Here is a 14,162-nt window from a genome sequence, read left to right as displayed (position 1 = left end):
GAATGGAATCAGTTAGTGACTAAAGGATGGAATCAGTTAGTGACTACAGGATGGAATCATTTATTGACTACAGGATGGAATCAGTTAGAGACTACAGGATGGAATCAGTTTGTGACTACAGGATGGAATCAGTTAGTGACTACAGGATGGGAGTCAGTTAGTGACTACAGGATGGAATCAGTTAGTGACTACAGGATGGAATCAGTTAGGATTGAATCAGTTAGTGACTACAGGATGTAATCAATTAGTGACTACAGGATGGAATCAGTTAGTGACTAAAGGATGGAATCAGTGAGTGACTTCAGGATGGAATCAGTTAGTGGCTACAGGATGGAATCAGTTAGTGGCTACAGGATGGAATCAGTTAGTGACTGTAGGATGGGATCAGTTAGGATTGAATCAGTTAGTGTCTACAGGATGGAATCATTTAGTGACTACAGAATGGAATCAGTTAGTGACTACAGAATGGTATCAGTTAGTGACTACAGGATGGAATCAGTTAGTGACTACAGGATGGGATCAGTTAGTGACTACAGGATGGAATCAGTTAGTGACTACAGGATGGAATCAGTTAGTGACTACAGGATGGAATCAGTTAGGATGGAATCAGTTAGTGACTACAGGATGGGATCAGTTAGTGACTACAGGATGGAATCGTTAGTGACTACAGGATGGGATCAGTTAGGATTGAATTAGTTAGTGTCTACAGGATGGAATCATTTAGTGACTATAGGATGGAATCAGTTAGTGACTACAGGATGGAATCAGTTAGTGACTACAGGATGGAATCAGTTAGGATGGAATCAGTTAGTGACTACAGGATGGGAATCAGTTAGTGACTACAGGATGGAATCAGTTAGTGACTACAGGATGGAATCAGTTAGTGACTACAGGATGGGAGTCAGTTAGTGACTACAGGATGGAATCGGTTAGTGACTACAGGAATGGGAGTCAGTTAGTGACTACAGGATGGAATCAGTTAGTGACTACATGATGGAATCAGTTAGGATTGAATCAGTTAGTGACTACAGAATGGAATCAGTTAGGCTTGAATCAGTTAGTGACTACAGGATGGAATCAGTTAGAGACTACAGGATGGAATCAGTTAGTGACTACAGAATGGAATCAGTTAGTGACTAAAGGATGGAATCAGTAGTGACTACAGGATGGAATCATTTATTGACTACAGGATGGAATCAGTTAGAGACTACAGGATGGAATCAGTTTGTGACTACAAGATTGAATCAGTTAGTGTCTACAGGATGGAATCATTTAGTGACTACAGGATGGAATCAGTTAGTGACTACAGAATGGAATGAGTTAGTGACTACAGGATGGAATCAGTTAGTGACTACAGGATGGAATCAGTTAGGATGGAATCAGTTAGTGACTACAGGATGGGAATCAGTTAGTGACTACAGGATGGAGTCAGTTAGTGACTACAGGATGGGAGTCAGTTAGTGACTACAGGATGGAATAAGTTAGTGACTACAGGATGGAATCAGTTAGGATTGAATCAGTTAGTGACTGCAGAATGGAATCAGTTAGGATTGAATCAGTTAGTGACTACAGGATGGAATCAGTTAGAGACTACAGGATGGAATCAGTTAGTGACTACAGAATGGAATCAGTTAGTGACTAAAGGATGGAATCAGTTAGTGACTACAGGATGGAATCATTTATTGACTACAGGATGGAATCAGTTAGAGACTACAGGATGGAATCAGTTTGTGACTACAGGATGGAATCAGTTAGTGACTACAGGATGGGAGTCAGTTAGTGACTACAGGATGGAATCAGTTAGTGACTACAGGATGGAATCAGTTAGGATTGAATCAGTTAGTGACTACAGGATGTAATCAATTAGTGACTACAGGATGGAATCAGTTAGTGACTAAAGGATGGAATCAGTGAGTGACTTCAGGATGGAATCAGTTAGTGGCTACAGGATGGAATCAGTTAGTGGCTACAGGATGGAATCAGTTAGTGACTGTAGGATGGGATCAGTTAGGATTGAATCAGTTAGTGTCTACAGGATGGAATCAGTTAGTGACTACAGAATGGAATCAGTTAGTGACTACAGAATGGTATCAGTTAGTGACTACAGGATGGAATCAGTTAGTGACTACAGGATGGGATCAGTTAGTGACTACAGGATGGAATCAGTTAGTGACTACAGGATGGAATCAGTTAGTGACTACAGGATGGAATCAGTTAGGATGGAATCAGTTAGTGACTACAGGATGGGATCAGTTAGTGACTACAGGATGGAATCGTTAGTGACTACAGGATGGGATCAGTTAGGATTGAATTAGTTAGTGTCTACAGGATGGAATCATTTAGTGACTATAGGATGGAATCAGTTAGTGACTACAGGATGGAATCAGTTAGTGACTACAGGATGGAATCAGTTAGGATGGAATCAGTTAGTGACTACAGGATGGGAATCAGTTAGTGACTACAGGATGGAATCAGTTAGTGACTACAGGATGGAATCAGTTAGTGACTACAGGATGGGAGTCAGTTAGTGACTACAGGATGGAATCGGTTAGTGACTACAGGAATGGGAGTCAGTTAGTGACTACAGGATGGAATCAGTTAGTGACTACATGATGGAATCAGTTAGGATTGAATCAGTTAGTGACTACAGAATGGAATCAGTTAGGATTGAATCAGTTAGTGACTACAGGATGGAATCAGTTAGAGACTACAGGATGGAATCAGTTAGTGACTACAGAATGGAATCAGTTAGTGACTAAAGGATGGAATCAGTAGTGACTTTTTATTTATTTTATTTTATTTTACCTTTATTTAACCAGGTAGGCAAGTTGAGAACAAGTTCTCATTTACAATTGCGACCTGGCCAAGATAAAGCAAAGCAGTTCGACAGATACAACAACACAGAGTTACACATGGAGTAAAACAAACATACAGTCAATAATAAAGTATAAACAAGTCTATATACAATGTGAGCAAATGAGGTGAGAAGGGAGGTAAAGGCAAAAAAAGGCCTTGGTGGCAAGGTAAATACAATATAGCAAGTAAAACACTGGAATGGTAGTTTTGCAATGGAAGAATGTGCAAAGTAGAAATAAAAATAATGGGGTGCAAAGGAGCAAAATAAATAAATAAATTAAATACAGTTGGGAAAGAGGTAGTTGATAGGGCTAAATTATATGTGGGCTATGTACAGGTGCAGTAATCTGTGAGCTGCTCTGACAGTTGGTGCTTAAAGCTAGTGAGGGAGATAAGTGTTTCCAGTTTCAGAGATTTTTGTAGTTCGTTCCAGTCATTGGCAGCAGAGAACTGGAAAGAGAGGCGGCCAAAGAAAGAATTGGTTTTGGGGGTGACTAGAGAGATATACCTGCTGGAGCGTGTGCTACAGGTGGGAGATGCTATGGTGACCAGCGAGCTGAGATAAGGGGGGACTTTACCTAGCAGGGTCTTGTAGATGACATGGAGCCAGTGGGTTTGGCGACGAGTATGAAGCGAGGGCCAGCCAACGAGAGCGTACAGGTCGCAATGGTGGGTAGTGTATGGGGCTTTGGTGACAAAACGGATTGCACTGTGATAGACTGCATCCAGTTTGTTGAGTAGGGTATTGGAGGCTATTTTGTAAATTACATCGCCAAAGTCGAGGATTGGTAGGATGGTCAGTTTTACAAGGGTATGTTTGGCAGCATGAGTGAAGGATGCTTTGTTGCGAAATAGGAAGCCAATTCTAGATTTAACTTTGGATTGGAGATGTTTGATATGGGTCTGGAAGGAGAGTTTACAGTCTAACCAGACACCTAAGTATTTGTAGTTGTCCACGTATTCTAAGTCAGAGCCGTCCAGAGTAGTGATGTTGGACAGGCGGGTAGGTGCAGGTAGCGATCGGTTGAAGAGCATGCATTTAGTTTTACTTGTATTTAAGAGCAGTTGGAGGCCACGGAAGGAGAGTTGTATGGCATTGAAGCTTGCCTGGAGGGTTGTTAACACAGTGTCCAAAGAAGGGCCGGAAGTATACAGAATGGTGTCGTCTGCGTAGAGGTGGATCAGAGACTCACCAGCAGCAAGAGCGACCTCATTGATGTATACAGAGAAGAGAGTTGGTCCAAGAATTGAACCCTGTGGCACCCCCATAGAGACTGCCAGAGGTCCGGACAACAGACCCTCAGATTTGACACACTGAACTCTATCAGAGAAGTAGTTGGTGAACCAGGCGAGGCAATCATTTGAGAAACCAAGGCTGTTGAGTCTGCCGATGAGGATGTGGTGATTGACAGAGTCGAAAGCCTTGGCCAGATCAATGAATACGGCTGCACAGTAATGTTTCTTATCGATGGCGGTTAAGATATCGTTTAGGACCTTGAGCGTGGCTGAGGTGCACCCATGACCAGCTCTGAAACCAGATTGCATAGCAGAGAAGGTATGGTGAGATTCAAAATGGTCGGTAATCTGTTTGTTGACTTGGCTTTCGAAGACCTTAGAAAGGCATGGTAGGATAGATATAGGTCTGTAGCAGTTTGGGTCAAGAGTGTCCCCCCCTTTGAAGAGGGGGATGACCGCAGCTGCTTTCCAATCTTTGGGAATCTCAGACGACACGAAAGAGAGGTTGAACAGGCTAGTAATAGGGGTGGCAACAATTTCGGCAGATAATTTTAGAAAGAAAGGGTCCAGATTGTCTAGCCCGGCTGATTTGTAGGGGTCCAGATTTTGCAGCTCTTTCAGAACATCAGCTGAATGGATTTGGGAGAAGGAGAAATGGGGAAGGCTTGGGCGAGTTGCTGTTGGGGGTGCAGTGCTGTTGACAGGGGTAGGAGTAGCCAGGTGGAAAGCATGGCCAGCAGTAGAAAAATGCTTATTGAAATTTTCAATTATGGTGGATTTATCAGTGGTGACAGTGTTTCCTATCTTCAGTGCAGTGGGCAGCTGGGAGGAGGTGTTCTTATTCTCCATGGACTTTACAGTGTCCCAGAACTTTTTTGAGTTAGTGTTGCAAGAAGCAAATTTCTGCTTGAAAAAGCTAGCCTTGGCTTTTCTAACTGCCTGTGTATAATGGTTTCTAGCTTCCCTGAACAGCTGCATATCACGGGGGCTGTTCGATGCTAATGCAGAACGCCATAGGACGTTTTTGTGTTGATTAAGGGCAGTCAGGTCTGGGGAGAACCAAGGGCTATATCTGTTCCTGGTTCTAAATTTCTTGAATGGGGCATGTTTATTTAAGATGGTTAGGAAGGCATTTTTAAAAAATATCCAGGCATCCTCTACTGACGGGATGAGGTCAATATCCTTCCAGGATACCCCGGCCAGGTCGATTAGAAAGGCCTGCTCGCTGAAGTGTTTCAGGGAGCGTTTTACAGTGATGAGAGGAGGTCGTTTGACCGCTGACCCATTACGGATGCAGGCAATGAGGCAGTGATCGCTGAGATCTTGGTTGAAGACAGCAGAGGTGTATTTAGAGGGGAAGTTGGTTAGGATGATATCTATGAGGGTGCCCGTGTTTAAGGCTTTGGGGAGGTACCTGGTAGGTTCATTGATAATTTGTGTGAGATTGAGGGCATCAAGTTTAGATTGTAGGATGGCTGGGGTGTTAAGCATGTTCCAGTTTAGGTCGCCTAGCAGCACGAGCTCTGAAGATAGATGGGGGGCAATCAGTTCACATATGGTGTCCAGAGCACAGCTGGGGGCAGAGGGTGGTCTATAGCAGGCGGCAACGGTGAGAGACTTGTTTTTAGAAAGGTGGATTTTTAAAAGTAGAAGTTCAAATTGTTTGGGTACAGACCTGGATAGTAGGACAGAACTCTGCAGGCTATCTTTGCAGTAAATTGCAACACCGCCCCCTTTGGCAGTTCTATCTTGTCTGAAAATGTTGTAGTTTGGAATTAAAATGTCTGAATTTTTGGTGGTCTTCCTAAGCCAGGATTCAGACACAGCTAGAACATCCGGGTTGGCAGAGTGTGCTAAAGCAGTGAAAAGAACAAACTTAGGGAGGAGGCTTCTAATGTTAACATGCATGAAACCAAGGCTATTACGGTTACAGAAGTCGTCAAAAGAGAGCGCCTGGGGAATAGGAGTGGAGCTAGGCACTGCAGGGCCTGGATTCACCTCTACATCGCCAGAGGAACATAGGAGGAGTAGAATAAGGGTGCGACTGAAAGCAATAAGAATTGGTCGTCTAGAACGTCTGGAACAGAGAGTAAAAGGAGGTTTCTGGGGGCGATAAAATAGCATCAAGGTATAATGTACAGACAAAGGTAAGGTAGGATGTGAATACAGTGGAGGTAAACCTAGGTATTGAGTGATGAAGAGAGAGATATTGTCTCTAGAAACATCATTGAAACCAGGAGATGTCATTGCATGTGTGGGTGGTGGAACTAATAGGTTGGATAAGGTATAATGAGCAGGACTAGAGGCTCTACAGTGAAATAAGCCAATAAACACTAACCAGAACAGCAATGGACAAGACATATTGACATTAAGGAGAGGCATGCTTAGTCGAGTGATCAAAAGGGTCCAGTGAGTGGAGAGGTTGGTTTAGGGTCACGGCGATTTAGACAGCTAGCCAAGCCAACCGGTAGCAAGCTAGCATAGGATGGAGTCTGTTGTTAGCCACCTCTTGCGTTCGGTCAGTAGATTAGTGGGGTTCCGTGTGGTAGAGGGGATTAATCCAAATCACACAACAACAAAAATAAGAACAATAGATATAGTTATAGAGGCCCGAGAAGAAAACATAATAATTCAAATAAATAAATTGTCCGATTGTCTATTCAGATAGCAGCCGGAAAGACAGCTAACGGTTAGCGGGCCGCAGATGGGCGTTCCGGTAACGTCGCGACAGAGGAGCCAGCCGGATCTCCTTCAGGTAGATAACGTCGGCAGTCCGGTTGTGAAGGCCCGGTGGGGCTCCGCGTAGGCAGTGAAACGGGTCCGGATAGGTGACTGCAGCCCAGGAGTGAATGATGGAACTCAGGCGTGATTGACGGAGCTGGCTAGCACCGGAACAATCGATGTTTGCTCCGGAATCGACGAAAGCCGACTGTCACACGGATAGCAGCTAGCTAGCTGTGAGATCCGGGTATGAACGTCCAGAGAGCAGTTGAAAACCAGGGACATGGAGAGAAAAAAAAAAAAAAAAAAAATGGTCCGGTATGTTCCGTTCCGAGCCGCGCTGCGCCGTACAAAACTGGCGATAGATTTTCGATAGATTTTCGAACTAAAGGACAGCCGATGACCACAAACCGTGGTTAGCTTCTGATTAGCTTCTGGGCTAGCTCCTGGCTAGCTTCTGGCTAGTTTCTGGCCAGCCTCCTGGAGTTTCTGGCTAGCTTCCTGAAGGATTGCAGATCTGAGGTAAATAATACTTTTTTATAAATATAAATTGGTGAGGCTGGTTGCAGGAGAGTGTTTAGAAGATGAGTTGATGGAAAATAAAAATAAAATGTATGTGAAAAAAGTTGTAAATATATATATATACAGGACACGACAAGACGAGGACAAAAGACGTCTGAACTGCTATGCGATCTTGGAACTGGATGGAATCATTTATTGACTACAGGATGGAATCAGTTAGAGACTACAGGATGGAATCAGTTTGTGACTACAAGATGGAATCAGTTAGTGACTACAGGATGGGAGTCAGTTAGTGACTACAGGATGGAATCAGTTAGTGACTACAGGATGGAATCAGTTAGGATTGAATCAGTTAGTGACTACAGGATGGAATCAATTAGTGACTACAGGATGGAATCAGTGAGTGACTACAGGATGGAATCAGTTAGTGACTACAGAATGGAATCAGTTAGTGACTACAGGATGGGAGTCAGTTAGTGACTACAGGATGGAATCAGTTAGTGACTACAGGATGGGAGTCAGTTAGAGACTACAGGATGGAATCAGTTAGTGACTACAGGATGGAATCAGTTAGTGACTACAGGATGGCATCAGTTAGGATTGAATCAGTTAGTGACTACAGGATGGAGTCAGTTATTGACTACAGGATGGAATCAGTTAGTGACTACAGGATGGAATCAGTTAGGATTGAATCAGTTAGTGACTACAGGATGGAATCAGTTAGTGACTGCAGGATGGAATCAGTTAGGATTGAATCAGTTAGTGACTACAGGATGGAATCAGTTAGGATTGAATCAGTTAGTGACTACAGGATAGGAGTCCGTTAGAGACTACAGGATGGAGTCCGTTAGAGACTACAGGATGGAATCAGTTAGTGACTACAGGATGGAATCAGTTAGTGAGTACAGGATGGAATCAGTTAGTGACTACAGGATGGAATCAGTTAGTGACTACAGGATGGAATCAGTTTGTGACTACAGGATGGAATCAGTTAGTGACTACAGGATGGAATCAGTTAGGATTGAATCAGTTAGTGACTACAGGATAGGAGTCCGTTAGAGACTACAGGATGGAGTCCGTTAGAGACTACAGGATGGAATCAGTTTGTGACTACAGGATGGAATCAGTTAGTGACTACAGCAGGCATAGTTGCTCGTAATGTGTTACAGTACTATAGAATTAGGTTTTGGACTTTATAGGTAACAATACTTCTAACTAAAGTAATCCAGTCCCTCGTTGTGTTGATGCATAGGGAAGTAAAGGACTCATTGGGTTAACTATTTATCCATCTATAGTAATCTATCTATACTCACTATGCCGTTGTAGTTGCCGTCCCAGAGCAGCATGGTCCCGTCGTTCCTGGTGGGGCTGTTGAGGTAGAGGACCAGGGAGTCTGCACAGTGTTGCTTCCCACAGATATACGAGATGTGGTTCCTTATCACTCGTTTCTCTGTAGCTGGGTATACCCACTCCTCTGTAGAGAGACAGGGATAGAAAGGTTAGAGAGGGTGTACCAGGCTGTGTGTGTCTGTGTCCTGGTCCGTCCTATCCCACCTGAGAGCTGTCCGTTCCCAGCGAAGAAGGTCTTGATGTGATCTCTGTGGAAGCCGTTGTTCCTCAGCATCCTGTAGAAGAGCTGCAGGTTCTGAACGTGACGCTGGTACGTGATCTGTTGCTGCCATCCACCTGCACACACGGACACACGTGCACACCCACACATACCACACACACACACACATACCACACACACACACATACAACACACCCACACACACACACATACCACACACATACACATACCACACACCCACACATACATGTTGATTAAGGGTGTCTGCTGATGTGTTGGTCTGTAAAGAGGAGGTGGGGTGTTGTCTGTAAAGAGGAGGTGGGGGTGTTGGTCTGTAAAAAGGAGTTGGGGTGTTGTCTGTAAAGAGGAGGTGGAGGTGTTGGTCTGTAAAGAGGAGGTGGGGTGTTGTCTGTAAAGAGGAGGTGGAGGTGTTGGTCTGTAAAGAGGAGGTGGGGTGTTGTCTGTAAAGAGGAGGTGGGGTGTTTGTTAATAAAGAGGAGGTGTTGTCTGTAAAGAGGAGGTGGAGGTGTTGGTCTGTAAAGAGGAGGTGGGGTGTTGTCTGTAAAGAGGAGGTGGAGGTGTTGGTCTGTAAAGAGGAGGTGGGGTGTTGTCTGTAAAGAGGAGGTGGGGTGTTTGTTAATAAAGAGGAGGTGTTGTCTGTAAAGAGGAGGTGGAGGTGTTGGTCTGTAAAGAGGAGGTGGGGTGTTGTCTGTAAAGAGGAGGTGGAGGTGTTGGTCTGTAAAGAGGAGGTGGGGTGTTGGTCTGTAAAGAGAAGGTGTTGGTCTGTAAAGAGTCGGTGTTGGTCTGTAAAGAGGAGGTGGAGGTGTTGGTCTGTAAAGAGGAGGTGGGGTGTTGGTCTGTAAAGAGGAGGTGTTGGTCTGTAAAGAGTCGGTGTTGGTCTGTAAAGAGGAGGTGGAGGTGTTGGTCTGTAAAGAGGAGGTGTTGGTCGGTAAAGAGGAGGCAGAGGTGTTGGTCTATAAAGAGGAGGCGGAGGTCTGTAAAGAGGTGTTGGTCTGTAAAGAGGAGGTGTTGGTCTGTAAAGAGGAGGTGTTGGTCTGTAAAGAGGAGGTGTTGGTCTGTAAAGAGGAGGTGTTGGTCTGTAAAGAGGAGGTGTTGGTCTGTAAAGAGGAGATGTTGGTCTGTAAAGAGGAGGTGTTGGTCTGTAAAGAGGAGGTGTTGGTCTGTAAAGAGGCGGTGGTGGTCTGTAAAGAGGAGGTGTTGTTCTGTGTTCAGATGACTTGCCAGGTGTAACCTACCTGAGAGCAGTATAGCATGGTCATAGGTCTGAGCTGCCAGGTGTAGCCTACCTGAGAGTAGTATAGCATGGTCGCAGGTCTGAACTGCCAGGTGTAGCCTACCTGAGATCAGTATAGCATGGTCGCAGGTCTGAACTGCCAGGTGTAGCCTACCTGAGAGTAGTATAGCATGGTCACAGGTCTGAGCTGCCAGGTGTAGCCTACCTGAGAGTAGTATAGCATGGTCGCAGGTCTGAACTGCCAGGTGTAGCCTACCTGAGAGCAGTATAGCTTGGTCACAGGTCTGAACTGCCAGGTGTAGCCTACCTGAGAGCAGTATAGCATGATCACAGGTCTGAGCTGCCAGGTGTAGCCTACCTGAGAGCAGTATAGCGTGGTCACAGGTCTGGTAGAGACGACAGGACAGGTGTGTAGCCAGGGGCTGCTGGTGGCATCGCCTGGTGTTCTTGTTGAGCTCACAGCTGGACACTGGCATGTTGGGGCTGGTGAGGGGCAGAGGCTGGGGGCACTGGGCAAAGTCTGGGTGGTCTGTAAACTCACACAATATCATCACGTCACATGGTGTAGAGGTAGAGACTGCAGTTGACGTAATCATCCTCTTGGTGGATCAGATAGATTTCTCTGCAGAGCTGCAGTTACATCAGGCCAACAGCACTACAGCATTGTGTCTCCATGTTGGCTAATATTGTGTACTCCTAGCCTGGTCCCCAGATCTGCTTGTGCTGTCTCGTCGACACGAAAGACCGGACAAACAGTTCTGGAACCAGGCTACTTGTAAGCCTGGTAGGTGGGCACCAACTCACCCACGCATCGTAGCCTCTGCGTCCGGTTGTTATCCCTGACCCCGACCACCATGGGAAGGAAATGTATCTCACAGAGAGCCCCGCTGCGCTCCATCCTCCCCGGGCTGCTCCTGGGCCTCGACACGGTAGCCCTGCGGGCACGCCCGCTCCCCGCCAGCCGCTCACTGCCGCTCTGGCGACGCTTCAGCTGGTTCTGACAGCGACTCTTTAGGGCCAGGGTCAGACACTCCTCTCCTGGAGACACAACAACAACGACAACACAGGTCAGGTCAGGTGAGGTGAAACACAGCACAACACATATCAAAACACATCACATGTCAAAACACAACACAACACACTCCCATGTCTACAGCCCAGGGCCCCCATGTCTACAGCCCCATGTCTACAGCCCCCCATGTCCACAGCCCCCCATGTCCACAGCCCATGTCTACAGCCCCCCATGTCCACAGCCCCTCGTTTCCACAGCCCCCCATGTCCACAGCCCAGGGCCCCCATGTCCACAGCCCAGGGCCCCCATGTCCACATCCCAGGGCCCCCATGTCCACAGCCCAGGGCCCCCATGTCCACAGCCCAGCCCCCCATGTCCACAGCCCAGGGCCCCCATGTCCACAGCCCAGGGCCCCCATGTCCACAGCCCAGCCCCCCATGTCCACAGCCCAGGGCCCACATGTCCACAGCCCAGCCCCCCATGTCCACAGCCCCGGGCCCCCATGTCCACAGCCCAGGGCCCCCATGCCCACAGCCCCCCATGTCCACAGCCCCCAATGTCCTCAGGCCCCCATGTCCACAGCCCCCCATGTCCTCAGCCCCCCATGTCCTCAGCCCCCCATGCCCACAGCCCCCCATGTCCACAGCCCCCCATGTCCTCAGGCCCCCATGTCCACAGCCCCCCATGTCCTCAGCCCCCCATGTCCTCAGCCCCCCATGTCCACAGCCTGCGTCTGTGTTTTAACAAGACAAAGCTGACATGACACATATTTCCTGAGACATATGGAGTCTTACATGCATTAGAAACAGCATCGGGGTGGATATGGTGGGACACGTGTCATTCAGGTTAGTGGAAATCTTGAGTTGTCTTGTCTGTTTGTCTATGTATGTTTTTATTGCCAAACAAAAAAAGTTAAATATTAAAATGTGTAATTATATATTTTTGACGAAAGTTGAGATGGAGCTCATTGGACCAGTCATGCAAGATGAACACTAACTAAAAGAGAAAGTGTGTTAACAGTGGTAACTAACCCGTTCCATGTTGTTAACTGTGTTCACTAACCCGTTCCATGTTGTTAATCTTGAAACTACCCCTCCCGGTTCCGGGAGAATTGTCATCAACTACACAAATTAGCATAACGCAACGGACAAAAAATCTTACTAGAAAATATTCATATTCATGAAATCACAGGTGAAATATAGTGAAACACAACTTAGCCTTTTGTTAATCACCCTGTCATCTCAGATTTTGAAATGATGCTTTACAGCCAAAGCAAGACAAGCGTTTGTGTACATTTATCGATAGCCTAGCATAGCATTATGTCCAGCTAGCAGTAGGCAATCTGGTCATGAAAATCAGAAAAGCAATCAAATTCAATCGTTTACCTTTGATGAGCTTCGGATGTTTTCACTCACGAGACTACCAGTTAGACAGCAAATGTTCCTTTTTTCCTTTTTTTATAGCCGAAATACCTCCGTTTCTTGTCCACGTTTTGTTGAGAAATCCACCGGAAATCCACGACAACGCCGAAAAATATTCCAAATTAGATCCATAATATCGACAGAAACATGGCAAACGTTTTTTATAATCAATCCTCAAGATATTTTTTCAAATATCTACTTGATAATATATCAATCGGGACAACTGTCTTTTCAGTAGGAGCGAGAGGAACAATGGCCGCCTTTGTCTATTACGCACAAATCACTCTGAGAGCCACCACCTGACCACTGACGCAATGTTGTCGTTCACGCTCATTTTTCAAAATAAAAGCCTGAAACTATGTCTAGTGGCTGTAGACACATTAGGGAAGCCATAGAAAAGGAATCTGGTTGATATCCCTTTCAATGGGCAATAGGGATGCATAGGAACACAGGGGTTTCAAAATAAGAGTCACTTCTTGATTGGATTTTCCTCAGGCTTTCGCCTGCAATATCAGTTCTGTTATACTCACAGTCAATATTTTTACAGTTTTGGAAACTTTAGAGTGTTTTCTATCCTAAGCTGTCAATTATATGCATATTCTAGCATCTGGTCCTGAGAAATAGGCTGTTTACTTTGGGAACATTATTTTTCAAAAAATGAAAATAGTGCCCCCTAGCCTTAAGAGGTTTTAACTATGGTCACTAACCCATTTCATATTGCTCACTGTGTTCACTAACCCATTTCCTGTTGTTAACTGTGTTCACTAACCCATTTCCTGTTGTTAACTGTGGTGACTAACCCATTTCCTGTTGTTAATTGTGGTGACTAATCCATTTCCTGTTGTTAACTGTGGTGACTAACCCATTTCCTGTTGTTAACTGTGGTCACTAATCCATTTCCTGTCGTTAACTGTGGTCCCTAACCCATTTCCTGTTGTTAACTGTGGTCACTAACCCATTTCCTGTTGTTAACTGTGTTCACTGTCCCATTTCCTGCCGTTAACAATGGTCACAAACCCATTTCCTGGGTCTCGTTATGTTGAACACAGAAAGACCTGCGTGGTGCTCACTCTCTCTTAATGTTCCCTCTCAGCTTCAGGTGAGGTGGTCAAGCTTGGACACATGCAAACCCCCACAACACTTCCAGCTGACCCTCACAGATAGATGACCCTCACAGATAGATGACCCACACAGATAGATGCCCCTCGCAGATAGATGACCCTCACAGGTAGATGACCCTCACAGATAGATGACCCTCACAGATAGATGATCCTCACAGGTAGATGCCACTCACAGATAGATGACCCTCACAGGTAGACGACCCTCACAGGTAGATAACCCTCACAGATAGATGACCCTCACAGATAGATGACCCTCACAGGTAGATGACCCTCACAGATAGATGACCCTCACAGGCAGATGACCCTCACAGATAGATGACCCTCACAGATAGATGACACTCACAGACTGTATTGATAATTAACCTGGAACCCTGTCAACGTTGGTCTCTCTCTGTCCACTGTCATGTACTAGACTGTAGTGTGAGGGGCAGGGCAGGGCTGTCATGTA

At 45.8% G+C, this 14,162-nt stretch overlaps 1 protein-coding gene across 1 annotated transcript in view; it reads right to left on the bottom strand.

The window, feature by feature from the left end:
- The window catches only part of si:ch211-67e16.11 (uncharacterized), a 41,544-nt gene that overhangs the window by 19,384 nt on the left and 7,998 nt on the right, over window positions 1–14,162 (bottom strand). Inside the window, exons 2-5 of the mRNA XM_036959483.2 lie at window positions 10,965–11,198; window positions 10,519–10,689; window positions 8,890–9,021; window positions 8,649–8,809 (exon numbers count right to left, since the gene is read on the bottom strand). Coding sequence (XP_036815378.2) covers window positions 8,649–8,809; window positions 8,890–9,021; window positions 10,519–10,689; window positions 10,965–11,198 — 698 coding nt within the window. The remainder of the gene's footprint in view (window positions 1–8,648; window positions 8,810–8,889; window positions 9,022–10,518; window positions 10,690–10,964; window positions 11,199–14,162) is intronic.

Source organism: Oncorhynchus mykiss, chromosome 22 (assembly GCF_057628025.1).
Source record: "Oncorhynchus mykiss isolate SJ-2025 chromosome 22, ASM5762802v1, whole genome shotgun sequence".
NCBI classification, from domain to species: Eukaryota; Metazoa; Chordata; class Actinopteri; order Salmoniformes; family Salmonidae; genus Oncorhynchus; species Oncorhynchus mykiss.
The sequence above is the reverse complement of the archived record's forward strand: the minus strand, read 5'-3'. Positions and strand labels throughout refer to the sequence as shown.